The sequence below is a fragment of the Stegodyphus dumicola genome, chromosome 5 (assembly GCF_044657685.1).
Source record: "Stegodyphus dumicola isolate Sdum_Otavi_A_Nest chromosome 5, ASM4465768v1".
NCBI classification, from domain to species: domain Eukaryota; kingdom Metazoa; phylum Arthropoda; class Arachnida; order Araneae; family Eresidae; genus Stegodyphus; species Stegodyphus dumicola.
The window spans coordinates 155,845,222-155,864,971 of record NC_140772.1 but is presented as its reverse complement, the minus strand read 5'-3'; the positions used below and the strand labels follow the sequence as shown (position 1 = coordinate 155,864,971).

Genomic DNA, 19,750 nt, shown 5'->3' with positions numbered 1-19,750 from the left:
AATATTTTATATTTTATTGCAAAGTGACTACAAATTACTCAATAAATTTCGCAAACGTGAATTCCATTTTTTAAATCAATTAATTCTACCGTTCATTTACATGGCATAAAAAAATGTCCTTTGGAAAAACAAATAATTTTTTAAAGTGTTATTTAATAAAACTGAATTTACTAAATAACTGTAGCAAACAACTTTTTACTAAACTACAATACGCTTAATCACCGAATTGAGTAAACGACTGAAACGCAAAACAAAACAAAACATCATACATTTAGACTATTTTAATGAGGACGCAGGAGAAAATATTATATTCTAATAAGTATGCTAAATTATTAAATTGTTAAATATAGACCTGGGGGATATTGTAGAAAACTTACCTTTTCCTATAGTTACAAAGTTGATTTTTTTTTTTTTTTTTTTTTTTTTGCTTACTTTCCTTGATAATGAATGCTTAATGTCCCAAATATTGCATTCATATCTTCACATAATGCGCAAATATATATTTTCATTTATTAAAATTATGTCTATGAAAAACATGTTAAAGAAAATATTAATTAGCATCTCTAAGTTAATCGAGTAACTTCTGTTTTAAAAATTTTTGGCATATAGTTACAGACATAATTACAGACATGAATGTAAGAAGTTTACATTTATCAGTCAATCTTGCAATGCATTGTAATCTCTTATTGTTATGTTTCTCAATTTTAAATATTATAAATATATTAGATCAGTACTAAAAGTTCACTTCTTTATCAAGGCATTTTTAAAAAGTTCCTTTTTTCAATTTAACTGATAATTTAATATCATTAAAACATTAAAAACATTAACAGTAAAAATTAAAATTAAAAACATTAACATTAAAAATTAATAGTTTCATAAAATTATGCAAATTCAAAATTATCTAAATATGTTCTTTATTTTATCTTATATACAACACTGATTTTTAAAAAATTAATTTTTTTAGGAATAATTTGAAGTTTTTAAATATTTATGCCATGTGACTTTTTCTCTAATATCATTATAAATGTACATGTTGATGTGGACATATCAATTATTTCTTATATTAGCTTTATGTTATTAAATGATTTAAAAGGACACAATTGGACAAAAGAAAGCAATTAGAAGTTGGCTCATTTTTTATGAATTTGTTGTCAAATGCTGTGCATTTTGGATTACGCTCATATGATGACAATGAATTACTTAAATTATAAAATTAATGTTACCATATTCCACATAAATTAACAAGTATCAAATTTCAAGTTGTTTTTAATGAAATGTAATACTTTCAAAAGAAATACACATGAAATTAATTTAAGAATTAAGTTTATTTTATAGGTATTCGAAAACGGCAATTACTGTTAAACAATAAAAACTAGCATTAAATCTGAATAGCATAACATTTTTCAATAAAAAAATTCAACATAGATTTCATTCAGCTGTATAAAGTACCTACTTCAGATCAACTGAAATGCAGAAGAAATTTTGCACCGATGAAATCCGTTGTTAAAATGAAAAATTGATGTTCTATGGACGAGCTGCTTGCTAGCAGCGGATAAAAACGCTTGTGGTTCCGGCAACCCAGTGAATGGCAGTAGAGAAAAATTCCTTTTGTCGTAAACATAGTGACCGCAGGCGAGCATTTGCCTCCACAATGTCTCTAGAAGCCAAACCGGCAGTTGAAAGTTTGAAATTGTCTGGAGAACGTCGGTAGCGTGGTTTGCACCAAAGTTTGAATATTTTTAGCCGGCGAGGCTGTTATAATTTTAACACCTCACTTTAAAAGGTTTAAATCTATCATTTCGATTTTATTATTTAAACTTATGCAAATATATCTGTATATAAAGTCGTGTTTATGGAAAATGAAAATCAGTATTACAATTAGATTTATGCAAAACATAAATCATCGACAACATGACAGGTACGGCACTAATTAGGAAATTTAATACATATTGATGGAAATTTCAGTAGCTTGTTTGTAATACAAAATATTGCATACTAATTGAACATGAAATTGCTTTTCTCGAATTATATTCAGATTTTGTGCGAATAATCGATTATTGCTGTTTTTCTTGATTATTTCATGGCATTCAGTGGAAGTGGGAATTTTATATTAAACTCATTATTCAATCGAATCTATAATATGCCCCTTTCTCTAACTAAACGTATAGCGTAGAACACTTAGTTAGGTGTTTACAGATGAATAATACTCAACAGAAGATATTACATTGAATGATATGCATTAAAGTTATTAAAATGATTCTTTGAAAATAGAAGAAAAATACCACTGTTTTTGATAAGATTACATCTGGTCAGCATTTTCTGTATTTATTTCTTCAAGTACGTTTCAGTCTTGGTTTTGTAATTCAAAGGAAGAAGGACACATCTTTCACTATTAATATTTTCATTCACTGATATTTCCTTTTGAAATCTGAGAAGTAAATAGCATCACAATAAAGATATATCATTTTATCACATATCGATAATTAAGTATACAATCATCAATACAATACATCAATAATTAAGTAAATTTCTTAATTCTGGCTTATGATAGCTAGATTTTATAATCTCGGGATAGGAAATTTATGCACTTCAAAAACAGGACAGCCAAAAGTCCTCTTGAGTGGTTTGGTAATAGGTGAAGAGGAATCGATGACTTTCGAAGGTTATCAATCAAAATTGAGATGCAGCTGTGCAGTAAGTGTGGTGGGACTACATAGTATATATAAACATTAGTGAAGTTTGGGTTTTTCGCCCACTCCTTCTATATCCTATCCATGTTGTATTTTCCACGCAGATTAGCATGTTGTTCGGTACACTCGTAGTTCCTTGTTCGGTAAACGCAAGTAGTTTATTCTGTAGAATTACGGCTCACCCCGTCAGAATGTACTGGTAGCTGTTTAGCTAATATACATAGATTTCCATAATCTGTTGCCAAAATGGTTCTGGAATGGTTTCATTTGATTCCATTTAATAACATTGAACATTGTCGTAAATTCTGGCATCTCCCGATTTCCATATCTACGAGATACATAAATTTCGTCGTCTACTTACAATAGCAGCTCACTTGTAATTACACTGCAATGTATTCAGGCTGTACATTTAATTTTGAGATACCGACGCAAGACACACGCAATCGAAAAAAATATTTTATTTATTACAGTGCAAATACATTACACTGGTGTGCAAAAATTAAGGACGAGACGGGTTTTTCAATATAACTTTGTACAAAAGCTTTCCAAATTAACACATTTAATACCGTAAGATCCCCAATACGTAAGGACATGAGTAATGTAAGCAACACTTTCTAAAAGAGAAATCAAAGGGATAAAAAGAAGCTTTCTTGAAAAAGTAGCATGAAGCGCAATGCCACTGAAGGCCGAAACATCCCTGTGATGGGTGTCCAGCAAGAAACATCCGGTCTTTAATAGGGATATGATCTCCCCTGACTGCTAGGCAGGTTTCACAGCGTCTGCCCATGCTGAGAATGAGGGTGTCAATGAGTTCTTGAGGCATTGCTGCCCATTCGTCTTGCAGCGCCAATCGAAGCTCCGGAAACGTTACTGGTGGTAAGGTACGAGCTGCCAAGCGTCTGCCTAGAAAGTCCCATACATGCTCGATGGGATTGAGATCCGGAGATCGTGCCGACCAATCCATACGTTCAATATCCTCACTCTCTAAGAGCTGTTCGGCAGCTACTGTGCGATGACATGGTGCATTGTCGTCCATGAAAAGGAACTGCGGACCCATAGCGCCTCTAAAAAGACGCACATATGGAAGAAGAATCTCGTTACAATAACGGGTCCCGTTGACTCAACTTGCGTCGAAGATGTGAAGGTCTGTACGACTACCAAGCATGATGCCTTCCCAAACGGGAACACCGCCACCTCCATACCTGTCCCTTTCAATGATGTTCGAGGGATGATTGCGGCTTCCCCCCGCTCTCTCCAGATGAGTATGCGATGAGAATCGCTACTCAGACTGAATCTGCTCTCATCTGTAAAGAGTACTCGTCCCCATTCATTGTCTCTCCAATTCCGGTGTTCCCGGCACCACAGAGAACGCGTTCTCCGATGGGCAGACGTTAGAGGTACACACCGTACAGGGCGTCGTGCAAACAGACCACCACCGTGCAGTCTTCTGGCCACGGTAAAACGCGATATCGGTCGTCCAGTCGCCTGTGTCGTGTGTCTAGCTATTTCTCCCACTGCCTGCCGCCTGTTTCGCCTGTAAGGCAATATACCGGTCATCTGCGGGTGTGGTTCCTCGTGGACGACCACTACTAAACCCCCGGATAGCTGTTCCTGTAGTTTGAAATTGTCTCCAAAGTCGTGAAACGATGCTGTGAGCAATTCCGAACTCTGCAGCTACACTTGTCACACTGCGGCCTTTCTCCAACTTCCCAATGATTCGACTTCGAGTAAAAGCATCCAGATGTCGTCTAACAGATTGATTATTCGCCATTTCTCGCTGAGGCAGCAACTCGGTCTGATTTTAACTGCTATACGGCGTGCAATCTCTTTGCCAGAAATACTGATCTTACACCGACAACATGCTTTATATTACTCAGACACTCCCCCATTACGTCTACCTGCATATCTGCGCATGTGCTACCGTACATCACCTTACTTAATCTCCTGATTGGTTTTTCTGTCTGCTCTGCCTCTTCGTTCAGCTGATATGCTAATTTTTCGACTTCGTCCTTAATTTTTGCACACCAGTGTATATTATGAAGTTTGAAATATAATAAAAATTTTATTCTTTCCGGAAGATATGAGTTTAAAGTGGCGTGCTTACACGTGTTATTCATACAGACGCAAAAATCACTGCATAATTACAACTTGTTGCATCTCGATTCTCAACTTTTAAAATTTTATTTTATTTTTTGCAAGTAGGAATATTGTATATCTCTCGAGTTGTAATACACTTATTTCGCAATTAATGCATCGGTTTAGCATTTTAACTTGGTGAGAGGGAGCCTGCAGTAAACCATGCGCTAGAGAGCAATGTAATCATATGATGCGATCAGTATCTGTATCAGTGTCCTGGGTCAATATTTCTTAAACCTTTTTATTCCATACACCATTTTCTCTAGTACGTCAAAATCTCATATTTTCTGCTTTCATATCATTCATAAAATATATCAATATCTCGTTTTAGTATTATTAAATTATATATAAATTTACCTCCTAATAAAAACTTTGGTAAAATTTTAAAAATGTCTAATTGTTAAATTAAATAAATGTTATAATTAAAGTTTATTTTAAAAGGTAAATAATCAACACCAAAGCGTTAAAAAGTATTACTACTGTGAAATAATCAATTTTGGATAAAAATAATAGTGAATGAGGATCTGGCTGTTTGTTTTCTTAACCGAATATGAGGTATCTGGAGATTTTGAAAAGAAAGGCATAATTCAAGTTATTTTCAACCTCCAGCCTATATCGTCGCGTCATTTTAATTTGCAGTTCAGCATGCACTCTAGTTTTCTCACATGTATTAGATACGTCACTAAAAGATGAAAGCAAATCGGAAACAGATAATTTTCACGAAAATATCTCTTACTATCGCATTAGTCTTCCATCATTACGGTATTCATCTGGAAATTTTCTAACTGAAAATCCTTGAAGAAATATTAGGTTTTTTTTTTTTTTTTTTTTTTTTTTTTTTTTTTTTTAAATAGGAGATATGAAAGATGAGCAACGCCTTCGCTGGGACTCCAACGACGGGCCTCTCGAATACGCGCCGAGCATGCTGACCACTACACCATGAAGGCATGCTAAGAAGGCAGGAGATATACCTTATATACTTCCCCTTTTAAAGTGCGACTGGGTATTAAGGAAACCAGTCGCTAAATCCTGGTGGTAGAGAATCATCATTCACAACCTTTTATTTCGGGCGCCACTGTAGAGACTTTAGGTATTTTTTGAAAGCAGAAGAGAGAATGAAAAATGAGCAATGCCCTCGCCGGGGCTCCAACCAATAATAACTAAATAATGTCCTCTCGGATTCGCGTCGAGTGTGCTGACCACTGCACCACGAAGGCATGCTAAGAATGCGGGAGAAATACCTTATATCCTTACCATCAAAATTCATTTTCCAGTGCTATCAATACTGCAAAATTTCATTTTTGTCGAATTGTGGAATATTTGCTCTCCTTTGTCAGAAATGGAAGTGATGGTATTTCCTAAAACTAAAAATTTTATTTCTTCCTTCGACGGAGAGACTCAGCTGCTCCGCAGTAGCTGCCAAACAGAGCAATAGCATGACTTTTATCTCACCTTTAACCCAACGAACAAGATTATCTCGCTCCGTTTTTCGAAAAATTAATTGTAGCTTATTTTCTAATTCCAACACTAGTATTCAATCATATTTCATTTTAAAAACTGCCTCTTATGTTTATTAATAAGTAACAAATAATGCTCTGTATGTTGATGAATAACAGCTTAATAAATAATGTGTTTAGATCGCTTCCTGAGACAAACTGCGTAATTTGATTAGCCACATAACCAATTTTAGAGAAACTGCCCTTACTTTTGAGGCTAGCCGCTGTTGATATACTAAGAAGAAAATGTATTTATATAAACATGCAATCGCGATTTTGTCTCCATCGTGACTGGCACTTTATTTGTACGAGAACCATAGATAATCTTCCATTAAAAAATAGACTTGACGAACTTGGACAAAAAATTTCTAGAATATCTGAAACTCTATTAGCGACTTCGAAAGGTGCATGAATGATTTACTTGTTTGCTACTCTATTGTAGTGGTTGTTGGTCTGGTTGTGTGTGATTTGGTTGTGTGAAGTAACATTTGATGGCCCTAGATTATGCTTAATGATTTGAAAATGTTCGCTGTGACTTGGCCAGTGAACTTATCTGTTTTTGTGAAGTCCAGACTGCTGTTCTCTGCTTTTGTTCGCTTTATTTATGCATGTAACTTTTAATGCGTATTTATGCATGTAACTTTTAATGTTTATTTATGCATGTAACTTTTAATGTTTATTTATGCATGTAACTTTTAATGTTTTAGTTAACTTACTTCTGTAAGCCCCGTGTTGTATGCACGGTGAGTCTGTATGTTCTCAAAGGGAAAAAAATCGAAAAATGTGAAGAACAAGCTTGAAAATATAAAGGAAAGGATTATAATATCAGAACTAAGCTAGATATTTCAAAACGGCAATGCTTCTCTACAGCGCGAAGTTTCAGACTCGCAGAGCCGTACTTTTCCTATTGCAAGAATCTTGTACTTTTATAAACTCTTATTGATTCTACGGTGAATACTGTGTTTGAAGTCTTTAGTCTAAAGAAAGTAATTATATACTTTTGAACTAAATCTTCGGTAGTACCTATAATATCTTTGAACTAGAATCTTGTCTAAAATCAAACGGCGAACCCTAGGTGTGCTCAGACCGGGCTCACCGATAATCTAGGACAACTGAGAGTCTGTATTCTTTGTTTCTTCGCATCTCATCGGTCAGTTCATTGACAACAATGCACGTTTCAGCACTCTTTTCGAAGCTCTATTCAATCAGTGTGCCCACTTTGGGCACACCCACAGAATTAAAACGATACGTGCTATCTTCACAAAATTTTACTTGTGTACTCCGCTCTAGCTAATTAAACTGCCTACCTTTTAAAGTTTCTACCTTTTAAAGTTTCGACTTTAAAAGGTAGCGTGCCGGAAAGAGTTAAGGGGAGTGAGACCAAATTAACCATCAAAAATTGAATTCTGGTTAAATTTTAAAAATAAGGTGAGCATTGTTGATTTCACAAATGTGTACAAATGTTCAGCAGTAAACCTTGCAAATAAGTTAAAAGCTATAAACCTACACAGTCACTCCCTTTTATTAAGGAACAGTTTTTTAAAGATTTAATTGAAAGAATTCTTAAGTACGACATTTTAATATTTTTTTTCAAATTCATTGAGGGAGATCAATGACTAAAGTATTATAGATAAACCTTCCTTTTCAAAATCAGGCCTTTTAGCAAGAAAGAAACTTTTCCGGCATCAGAGTTCGAGGGAACATTTATTGAAATGTATACACGGCTAGACTCAAACATCCTAGAAGTTCTTTGTTGGTATATGTAAGTTCAAATTTATTTGGCTAAAGCTGGAAAGGAAACATATAATTTTTAAATAGTTATATGGTTTAAAGGAGATTTTATTTTGTTTGGGGGGAGGCGAAGTGAAATGCTGAAAGTTTCAGGGATGAATCCAGACCGTACAACATGTAAAAACTTTTGAAAAACAAACAAAATCCATTTTTAAAATCTAATAATGATTTAAAAACATCCCTTAGAAAAAAAAAAAAAAAAAAAAAAAAACATAAAAGACAAAGTACGTAAAAGAAAACGGAAAGCTATACAGGAGTTATAACAATATGCTTATGCTGCAAAGAATTTATGTAAACCAAAATAAATACTTGATAGTGCAACTTAGTGGTTTTTCAGGATTGCTTTCAATATTTAGGTATTTTTGCTTAAATTTTGTAAACCAGATAAATTTAATTTTATTTTGCAACATTTACCACTTTAATGTACTAGGGTGATCTTCAAGAAGAATTAAATTATTTAATCAGCGATTTTATTTCAAAACGGACTTTTTTAGGTTGTCAAATTACTTTGTATTCAGATGGTTTTCCAAAATTTTGTGCTGCACAGGCTACCATGAACATAGGTTCTCCTGAATCTTTGAATACATTTCTAAACATTAATATGAATTGAAAGTGATTCTATGCAAAAGTAAATTTTTACATGCAATACGTATAAGATCATGAATCGCCTCAAGGCACATTTAGGATTTCTTTCCAAAAATATATTATTGAGGCTAAAATGTAAACTTTTTTTTAATTTAAAATAATGTATAATTTTATAAATAAAATATTTATAAGTTATTTCTCCCGCCTTCTTCGTGGTGTAGCGGTCAGCTCAGTCAGCGCGTATTCGAGAGGTCCGCGGTTCGATTCCCGGCGAGGGCATTGGCCATTTCACATCTCTCCTACTTCTAAAAAAGGGCTTAACATCTTTATATATTTAAACTCTGAAACGAGTTTTAGGTGGAAAACGACCAGTTTACTGGAAATGAAAATTTTCGTGTTTTCTGTCCGTGTCTACTTCCTCCCACTAAAATAAAATTGTTAAGAAAAATTATTGGTGTGGTTACCCGTACCCGTTTATTTTATTTAAAGTTTCATTTCATTGATATCGCATTTAACTTTTATGGGAATCAAATGCTCTTAATTATATATTTAATATGTTCGTACATATTTTCTCGATAAATAATAATTCTTCAAAAATTCTAGTTTTCTACTTGCCAGAATGTTCTCATTCACTGAAATTTACAACAGCGACTGCGTAATTGGCGCGAATAATTTTGTGAATAACGATTTTGCTCTCTTTTTCCACCTTTTTGTCTTAACAACTGGATTTCTCAGTCTCTGAGTTTAACACTAACTTCTTTTTAATAAACAAAAGCTAAATATTGTTCGAAATCGCTTAGTTCGCAAATTTCGAATAGCGGAATATGACAATAAACAGTACAAAGGCAGAAAGCTTTTAGAGATTAGCCTTCTGATGCGGAACTCTTTTTTAATGTTGCGTGAAAGCGGTTTAATAAACTTGAGTACATTGCAACCTACAAATTATTTTGTTTGTAGGACATATTGATATTTGTTAAGGAAACAAACTATTATGGACTCAATATCAGCTATTTCAAAAAACACGCCTGACAGAATAAAATAGCATTTGCGCTCTCAGCAAATAAGAAATAGTTTTTTCTTCAGAAAACACGGATAATATCACTTGAATTCAGAATAGCTTCTCATGTGTAGATTATCAATCGGATAAATAGAATTTTATGTTGCAGGGAGACATCACAGCGCTTTCAAATTGTAATAATGTTCTTGCTGTGCGTACTTTCAAAGCTTTGTGTTCTAACTGAACACAACTAAATGAATCAATCATCCGTGAAAGGCTCAGTTATTCGTAAATAAATCAATCATCCCTTCAAGGAAATATATCCGTTCAAGTAATTGTTAACTCTAGGATATTTAAGCAGCAGAAAAGTTGCGAAATAAATTTAAACTGGAAAAAAAAAGTCCGGAAGATTTCAGATTTTAAATTACGTCCGAAGGGACTTTTTTTAACGTTATGTGTGTTACCTTTATTTAATTAATATCACGTTCTTTCCACTTAAACCATAAAATTCAGTTCAATAGCAATGTCGCAAAATAATTTTAAAATGAGCATATCTTTAGAATTTCTGATACACAGTTCCACGCGCTGGAGATAAAAAGGTCTTTTCTTTTTTCACCGTAGAGTGTTGCCATTGCTCGCTTTGAAAGCCTTGAGTTTGTTAATCAAAAATTCCTTAAAAGTTTACAAAATAAAAAATCGATAATAAAACAAATGCCCAAATTTCAAATTTGGTCTTTCGCATGCCTATATTCGTAGGAGAATTACGTCATTCAAAATTTGATGGCTCTATGCACCGTTGTTTCATCACAAAGGAGAAATATACATGCATTTAATGGAGATTTTTCATTATTTAATTTATTCAAATATAATGCAGGATACTAACATTTGGTGGCAACATTTTGAAAATTGAAACGGACATTTAGCGTGATTCTACGCAAAATCACAAAACGAAAACAATAGTCCTTCAGGGACAAAGCACCTTTGGACTAATAATATTTTCTTTTTTTTTAAATTATGTACCTATGATTATAAGCTGGGTATTATAAACTGCTTATGATTATAAGCTGGATATTATAAACTGCTTCTTCAGATTCATGAAAAAATTATACTTACTTTTTGACTAAGGGTTAAGTAAATTTGTAAATTTACATATTTATAAAGTAATGAGAAAACAGCAGAAGTTTTTTCCGAGTCTTGTTAAAATATTTTATTGAAGAATTGTATCTGTAAAATGAATTGATAGACATCTTATATGTATTTCAATTTAGAATTTATATTTTCATATCGTCTCATTTTCTAATAAAGAAACGAGCCAAAATAGACCTTAGCAATAACCCAAACAGGTGTTTTTTGACTGTTAACTATTCGGAGAAATCTGTTTTACGAGGAATGATGCATATGAACTTTAAAGTATCAGGGACAAGTAGCTTCTTTTAAATGCAGTCTGTGAGAAAATTTCTATAAAATCCTTACTTTTTACTTATATTTGCATGCGTAAACAAAGACATTTCTTACGAAAATGGTTTTCATAAAGGAAGCGGAAAAGTATGGCATCCTTCAGAAATTTATATAAACTTTGCGGATGCTGGTGAAGTGGCACAAGATAATGGCATATGATAGAGTCATACAAAGCACCCATTCATCACGGAGTGGCCGTAACTCGCTTGGCTGGCGCTGCAGGGAGAGATACAGTAACTGACTATTTAATAGGCTCAAGCGGAGCCATATATAATGCTTTATTGCCCGATAACGTTCCGATATGAAATAGAAATGACCCAAGAAATCTCTCATTTGATTCAATGCAGATTCAGTTGAGATTTATTATTCATTCGGTTCAGAAGTAGCAGTTTTATCAAGTACAGCAATATATCAATAAAACTGAAATAAGAAAAATTTGCTTTTTTTTCAATGGGCATTAAAAATATTTTTAGCAACCAAAGACTAAACGATAATTATTTATAAAGCTTTTGGCTTCACCCTCTTCTTGTGTTCAACATTAATATTAATTTTTGAAATTCTTTTAGAACTTTTTGGATTGCAAGAGAAAAAAATTAAAAAATTAGAATACTTCATTTAATGTAAGAAAGAAAAAATATATCTTAATACAAGTAATTAAAGTACTAAAAATTTAAAATATGAAGCTACATTAAGAAATATATTTAATTCTTTTAAAAAACAAAATAATCGCTGTAATTGGTTTAACGATAGCTAATTCCGGGACTGTACTCTTACGCAATTCAGAGCATTTATCTAATTACAATAGCTAATCCTTTGCAAAATGTATTGCTTATCATACGATTCAATTATAACGAATCATATATGCACAATAACACAATTTATACTGCACATGTCAAGTGATGTTCCTACAGAAATGTAATATTAATTCCCTTATCAATATTCTGCTAAGCAATTTTCAGTTAGAGAAAATTTCTAATCGAATCTAGATTGAATGGGAATATTCAGGTTAATTTTTGCTGGAAATATAAATTCGTGACTTTTGGCGCAATATTTATTTGGAGACAGTTATAAAAATTACAATAAATAGAACATGGCAAATTGCTTTAATTTAAATCCTCATTCGAATTCCTCCACAAATTTCTCAACCAGCTTGTCGCGAATTTTGTCCAATTGTTATCGTTAATTGCCAGCCCTTTACTCCATATCAACGTTAACCAAATGAATTGAAATTGCAGGTATGAAAAAATGAAATTATCAAATGATGAATTATTATGAAAATGAATTATTATGAATGATGAATCATTATGAAAATGAAATTATTATGAAAATTATGAAATTGTTATGAAAATTATGAAATTATTATGAAAAAATCAGCAATATAAAAGAATTCAGTTGTCTTTGTAAATATTTTGAAAATTAAGGGCAACGAAATTTTATTTACTGGTTTCATTTCATTAATTATTTTTTATTTATTTTGCGAGCTTAATTGATTAATTTAGCTTGTTGAAAGATAAGTATAGACACTAAAATAATTTATTTTCCTCTTTTATTATATTTTATCTCAAATTTCTTGTTTCAGCATTGACACGAATATTTGTTACAAACATGTTACAAACTGACTAATTAGTGTATGTTTACTTATAGCTGTCCTCGACTTTTAAAAATCATAAAGCACACTTAGTTGTATTCAAAATTAGTTATGAAATATATTTTAGTATGTTCACTTCAAAAGAATCTTCCCAACATTATTTTCTTTTCATTTCAGAAAGGAGGCTTAGAAGTGATGGTCTGGATCCACGGAGGATTTTTGCAATTTGGAAATGGAAATGAACCTGGTCTGAGTCCAACTGCAAATTTGGCACAGAAACTGGGCGTGGTTTTTGTATCAATGAATTATAGACTCTATACTTTAGGCTTCATGGCTCTAGACTTGTTATCTGATAACATTTTGACTGATTCCAAAGGAAACTATGGCTTATGGGACCAACTCTGTGCGCTACAGTGGGTGAAAGATAACATCAAAAATTTCGGTGGAGATCCTAGGAAGGTAAATTAATCATTCTTTCCTAAGCGTCATTTAAATTGGACTTATATTTTAATGTAATTCGACGCTCTCTGTGCAAATTTAAACAGAAATTTGACATACCGATGCAAACGTTTCTGATAATGTGTGTATGGAGATATCAAAATTTGATAAACTGTAAAACAGCGTGACAACTGAGTTTTGCTCACCGTCGTCATTTGTATTGTGGAGTTTGTACAGGTACATAATTAATTCATTTAGAAATACTTAGTTGAATAATATTCTTGCGAAGCACTTATATGCTTATCAAACGAATGATCTGTTGAAAGATTGTTCAATTAACACTTTCTAAGAGGTACCCGTGAATTATTTCAGAAGCGATTGTGTTGGCAATTAGACGAAATATTTATATTGCATTGCAATCGCATGTGAACTTGGAGCATTCTATATAAACACGCAAGATTCACAAACTATAAAACAGTTACACATAAAATTATTTAATATACTCTGATTTTTAATCAGGTACTGATAATATACTCTAGCTTCAAAAACTCATGTCTGTAGCTGTGTATTAAGATTTTCCTTGGTCACTATTTATCGCAAAATGTAATGCATAGATATTTTAATTAGACTATATATTTGACTGAATGAGAAAAGAATATTTTTGTGGGTTGGCTAGCATTTAAATAAGATACCGAAACATTCGTAAAACTACTGGTTTTATTTAAGAATTTTTAATTTGTCATTCTTAGTTCTTTTTTCCTCTCCACATTATGATTTTATGAGCTATTAACTAATGACAATTAAGGTTTTTCACCTGATAAGTCATTACTAAAGTTTATCTTTTAAATAGCTAATATTATTTCAAGCAAAAGTCCGTTTAGAGAAATGAAAAAAATTGAGTAAAAAGCATTTATTTTTAGCCTAACTTATAGCTAAGACCACCATTATTACAAGGCTATTTTCTTAAGCTATTAAAGAATCGGGATATGTAGCCTTTAGTATATGATATTTTATGAAATTATTATTAAATTTAATGGCATCGCACAAGTAAGTATACGATTAATTAATGAAATTCCGAGAGAAAATCCTGAAAATACATCATATGAAAAAAAATTTTCCTTCACTTTCTTTTCCTTCTTCTTTATTATTTTTTATTTATTTCTTTTTCTATTTAAGGGGTACATAAAATGTTACTATTAAGTCAGCCTAAGATACAATTATCTTTATCCAGGTTTAATAAAAACCCTGAGATTTATAGCAGGTAACAGAAATTTAATACATTTAAATAAAAATATAGAGAATAGTGCTCATATTCACAAAATTTGTTTACTCCATTAGTAATCTTTCCCCTGGCAGTAACAAAGACAAGAACTCTGACTCAACGTAGTTACTGGATAAAACAGGATTTTAATTGCATTTTATAGAATAATCCGAGTTTTCGCGACAATTTAACCTACAAAAGGGAACATTCAACACCCTGTGGCTATGGATATGGAAATGGCTTTCAAAAATAATTGTACTCTGGAGAGCAGTAAAAAGTACATTCGTTTATAAAATCAGAATATTTTGGGGCTATATATAAACCTAATTGCTTTCTGATGTACAATAATATTTATTTTGCTTCCATGCAGCAGTTTATTGCATATGTAATTCATTATGCGTAATACATTTTCAAGAAGCTGATTTTTTAGAATGAATTTTCATCTAAGCGAACATAAACAATAAAAAATAAACTTATCAGTTCTGGTTCCATAAATTTTAATTCAAAATTTAATTTGTAAAAAAAATTTAAATAGCTCTTTAATATATTTTTGGAAAATACAAGCTCTCAAGCGAATAATAAGGGAATATATTCGCAGTCAATTGCGTGAACAAGACGGCCGTAGTGTATTAGTAAGTTGAATATAATACTTTTGGAAATAATGTAAACAAATAAATACTCAAACTTCAAGTATAAATAGTCTATAAAATTTCATACTGAAGTACGAAAACACCTAGGAGCCAGTTCATCATTTCGCACTAGAATAAGACAAAATTTCGCTTGAGTTTTGGTTATAGGAAAGGCCGTAAAAAAACCAGTAACAGAATCATATGGAGAGTCTTAGAGTCATACAGGGAGGATACGTACTGGTAGCCCAGAAGAAATATCTCTTCATCAGACTCCTGTGCATGTGGTGAAAAGGGTCACCCCAAACATTTTCTATTTTCCTGCCCGTTTACAGATTCCCTTCATCTAAGGAAGCCAAATTCAGAAGAGGATTTATTCCCATTTATAAGATATGTAGTTAAGAGTAAGCACTTGAGGAATAAAATTATGAAGCTTATTGACATTTGGCTGCTAGAAGTCAGTAGCTATGTAGTGTAATTTAACCTTCAAAGAAATGCTCCAGCAACAGCAAAATAAAGCAATTAAAGGCAGATATAATGTACGCGGGCGTACCTTTATAGGAACGAAATAAGCAAACCATATGAAGCACAAAATAGGTCATTCACAAGTAGGGTAAGGGACTCCTATCTGTTTACTTCGGGTAAATAATAGATGACCCCCCTACATTTCTATGTAACATAAGGTCACATTACCTGATAAGTGAACACATATAATAAATTGCCAGCATTGAATTGGTAAATTTTCAACAATGTAATGCATCATAGAATGTAATTCATGTAAACTAATCATTGTAAAAACACACGAAACTGCATACAATGAACTAACAAAAATGAGTTGGTAATGTATCAGCATATGTATGCAGATGTATCTAAAAGTACGTAGTAAGCATACGTATGCAGACGTAGCTATTTATTTGTTTTGTTTTCAGACTCATTTATGTATTTATTTTTTATTATATTTTATATTCTTTTCTAATTTTGACTCTTGGTTATAAAAAATGATGCAAACAAGTCATGATTGTAGGTATGATGTGTATACTAGAAATACGTTGCTTCTAGCCACCACAATTTATAATGTCATGATTAATTTTTACATGCAAATAACAATGTACTGCTAGGCAATAATGTAATTTTTGAAAATCAATTAACACAAAATCATACGTAACAGCGCATAATAAATCGTCAAAATTGAGCTGTTAAAGTTTCAGCACAACTTTACAACAGTACATAAATGTAAGCTTTGTAAACAATTTTATAGTTCTTAATTCTGATAGTAAACAGATCATGTTTACAAAAATAATTTGTAACTTGGGAATATCACGCCTTTTTCTAATGCAATAGATAATGTCCTGAAACATGTTGCCTGTACCCAGTACAATAGAGAACATCTTCAATATGTACCTGCACAACTATGTATATCGCAATGCATATCATGTTATGTAATCCCTTTTACTTGAGCTAATTTAACGCTGAAAGGTTTAGAAGTACCGTTGATGCCGCCGGCGGTGGCAGAACTTGTAGTGCTCGTTGGAGTCACAATTTCCATCACGACTCGAGGAGTGATGCCAAAATGTTCTTAGTTTTCTAGTTAGCGTGTGAGGCTAATATCTACTTACTTAAGATAAATATTAGGTGGCCTCCTTACTTCTACATAACATAGCTAATAGTAGGACAGGGAAAATATGAAATATGAAGATAAAAGTATGGCTATTCAAAGATGTTGAATCTTGTTATCCTTTTGTTTAAAGGGATTTTTTCGTTATTATGTTTTTGTTTATAGTTTTCTTTATATAAATATTTTAATTGTAATATCACCTAGAACAAAGCGTATTTCCTAAAATATGGTTGATGCAGCATGAAATGTTGTAAGTATCGCGCTGTTATTCGTAAGTATCGTAAGCATCGTATTAATGCCGTAACTATCGTATTGATTCGTAAACATTGTATTGATGTCGTAAGTATAGTGTAACAAAGCAATGATATTTATTGACTCATGAGATCTTAAGCTCTTATTAGTTATATATATCCTATTTTATTACTAATATATATCCTATTTTTATAAAATAAGTTTAGCATGTAAAATGAGCTATAGCAGTGTAATATCACTTCTATAAACGATATTTAATTAACAGATAAATAGATTTCTGCATGCAAAAGATAGATTCTTTTGCATGCAGAAATTAAAAAATACACAATTCATACGAATATCAGTAATTTCATAATTTAATGTAAGATACATGAGTATTTAGCTCATAGCACTACGTTTAATGATTAAATGATTCGATAATGATGAAGATTCACTATAAAGTATACAAATGTAAAGAGTGTTAGAATACCGATGTAAATATTAATTTGATATTTATCTGTTTAGGCATTAAAGACATTACAGTTTTATTTATATTTAATTAAAATAATCTAGCTAATAAATAACTTAGTATATTTAATAACTAAAGAAAAGTTTTGATTGAATCATGCTTTATAGAATTTATGTTGTGCCTAATATGTATTTCTCTCATTCAGTGTCAAGTTTGTGTCCATAAGAACGTCTGGCGTTTCCATTGGTTAAACTAACTTTAAAAGAGAAGAAACGAAATTGGGATTTATTCAGAATTTAATCAATTTATAATTGCATTTTAGAGCAGTATAAAAACAGGATTGTTTAACTTGGGTTTTAATTGCATTAATTGCATATTTAAACAGGGTTAGATTAAAAAACATCTATAGTCTCTTTTGAAATATTTGTAATAATATGTTTTTACATTTTTCAGTAACTACTTTTTGCATTATAAAACATACATTTCTTAATGTTATTCATTAAAAATAGCTTTAAATACACTTCAGTTAAAAACGTCATAATGAAATTATACTAAAAAATAATGCGAATCGTAGTTCAATCCTTTTCAAACATTTTATTTTTTAACACTGTATTATTTCGTTATCCATGCATTTTTAAGATGTTGTCAAAAATGTAAGACAGATATCAACCTCTGTACGTTCCGTTGTTAAAAATAGTGGACTGTAAATTGACTTGATATTACTTCAGTATAGAACCCAAAAAACCTCAGAATCATAACGGTGACCGAAACTTCTTTATTGACTTTCAAAGTAAGTTAGTTGAGGAACGGCGAAGACCACACAAACTCCGACTTCAGTGGCGGCTTACCAACACAAACTCAGAAGAACCTCTGCCTAGTTGAAACTCCAGTAATTCACAGCAACCTCAAAGCTCTAAACGCGAGCTTTAAAAACCTAACAAATTTGCGTCTGCGCCGCTCCTCGGTACAAAGAAAGAAATACAATTTGTATAACATCGAACATACCCCCAGCCTTGAAGTCCCAAGGGGGTTCAAACAATAAATTTAAACTGTTGAACTGCATAAACCTGAAAAATAAAAATTAAAGTCTCTAAATCAAGAATTAAATGGCAAAGCGCATAGCTTTGCTGTAGGTCGTTTTATTTCACCATTAGACGTGCGTAAACTCACCACTCGAACTTTCTCATCCAAACCAGGATATACTTTAGCAATTCTACCTAATTTCCAACGTAGCGGAGGTAGATTTTCGTTCTTAATAAGAACCATATCACCAATCTTCAGGTCTTGTTGTAACGTGCACCACTTGGGTCTCTGCTGCAATCTAGATAAATACTCACTGCTCCAACGATTCCAGAAATGTTGAAATAACCTTTGCACGTTCCTCCAACGGTCACTGCAGCTCATGGTTTCTTGAATTTGGTTAGATTCTGGAATAGCGCTGAAAGCCGCTCCGGTTAAAATGTGTCCTGGTGTTATCGCCTCCAAGTCGCTACAATCACTTGAAGCTGGTACCAAAGGCCTAGAATTAAGACAGGATTCAATTTGGGTTATTAATGTCAAAAATTCCTCGTATGTTAAAATAAGTGTTCCTAAACATCTTTTTAAGTGATGTTTCATAGACTTGATACCCGCTTCCCAAAGCCCTCCAAAATGAGGGGCAGAGGGAGGATTAAACAACCATTTAATATTTTCTGAAGAAATATAACCCTGTAGCTGTTCATCACGTTGAACAATAGAAAAGGCTTTCCTTAATTCTTTATTAGCTCCTATAAAATTCGTTGCACAATCACTGTGAATTTCACACGGTTTGCCTCTACGAGCTATAAACCGCTTAAGTGTCGCGAGGAATGATTTTGTTGAAAGATCTCCAACTAATTCTAAGTGTATTGCTCTTGTAGTAAAACAAATAAATAGACATACGTAACACTTAAAGATTTTGACTCCTCTACCCGGACGATATTTAACGTTAAATGGTCCTGCTAAATCAATCCCTACACGAGAAAAAGCTCTACTTTGAGTAACTCTTGAAGCGGGTAAATCTGCCATAAGCTGAGTTGCAGTTTGCGCTCTAACTCTACGGCAGATAACACATTGGTTTATACACTTTCTTATAATATCTCTAGCACTCACAATCCAAAATCTATGTCGTACGACAGAAGTGAGTAGCTGCGTACCTGCGTGAAGATACGTGTCATGATAATGCTTAATAATTAACCGCGTAACATTGTGATTCTTAGGTAAAATCATAGGATGTTTCTGATTATTTGAAACTGTAGAGTTTCTGAGCCTTCCGCCTACACGCATTACTCCGGCGGAATCGAAGAAAAGACTTAAAGACAGTAATTTACTTGATGTCTTCAAGGGTTTAC

At 32.5% G+C, this 19,750-nt stretch overlaps 1 protein-coding gene across 2 annotated transcripts in view; it reads left to right on the top strand.

The window, feature by feature from the left end:
• The window catches only part of LOC118189411 (uncharacterized), a 601,570-nt gene that overhangs the window by 445,933 nt on the left and 135,887 nt on the right, over positions 1-19,750 (top strand). For both annotated transcript variants that reach the window (XM_085817283.1, XM_085817282.1), the window contains exon 6: positions 12,919-13,200. In XM_085817283.1, the coding sequence (XP_085673409.1) occupies positions 12,919-13,200 (282 nt within the window). The remainder of the gene's footprint in view (positions 1-12,918; positions 13,201-19,750) is intronic.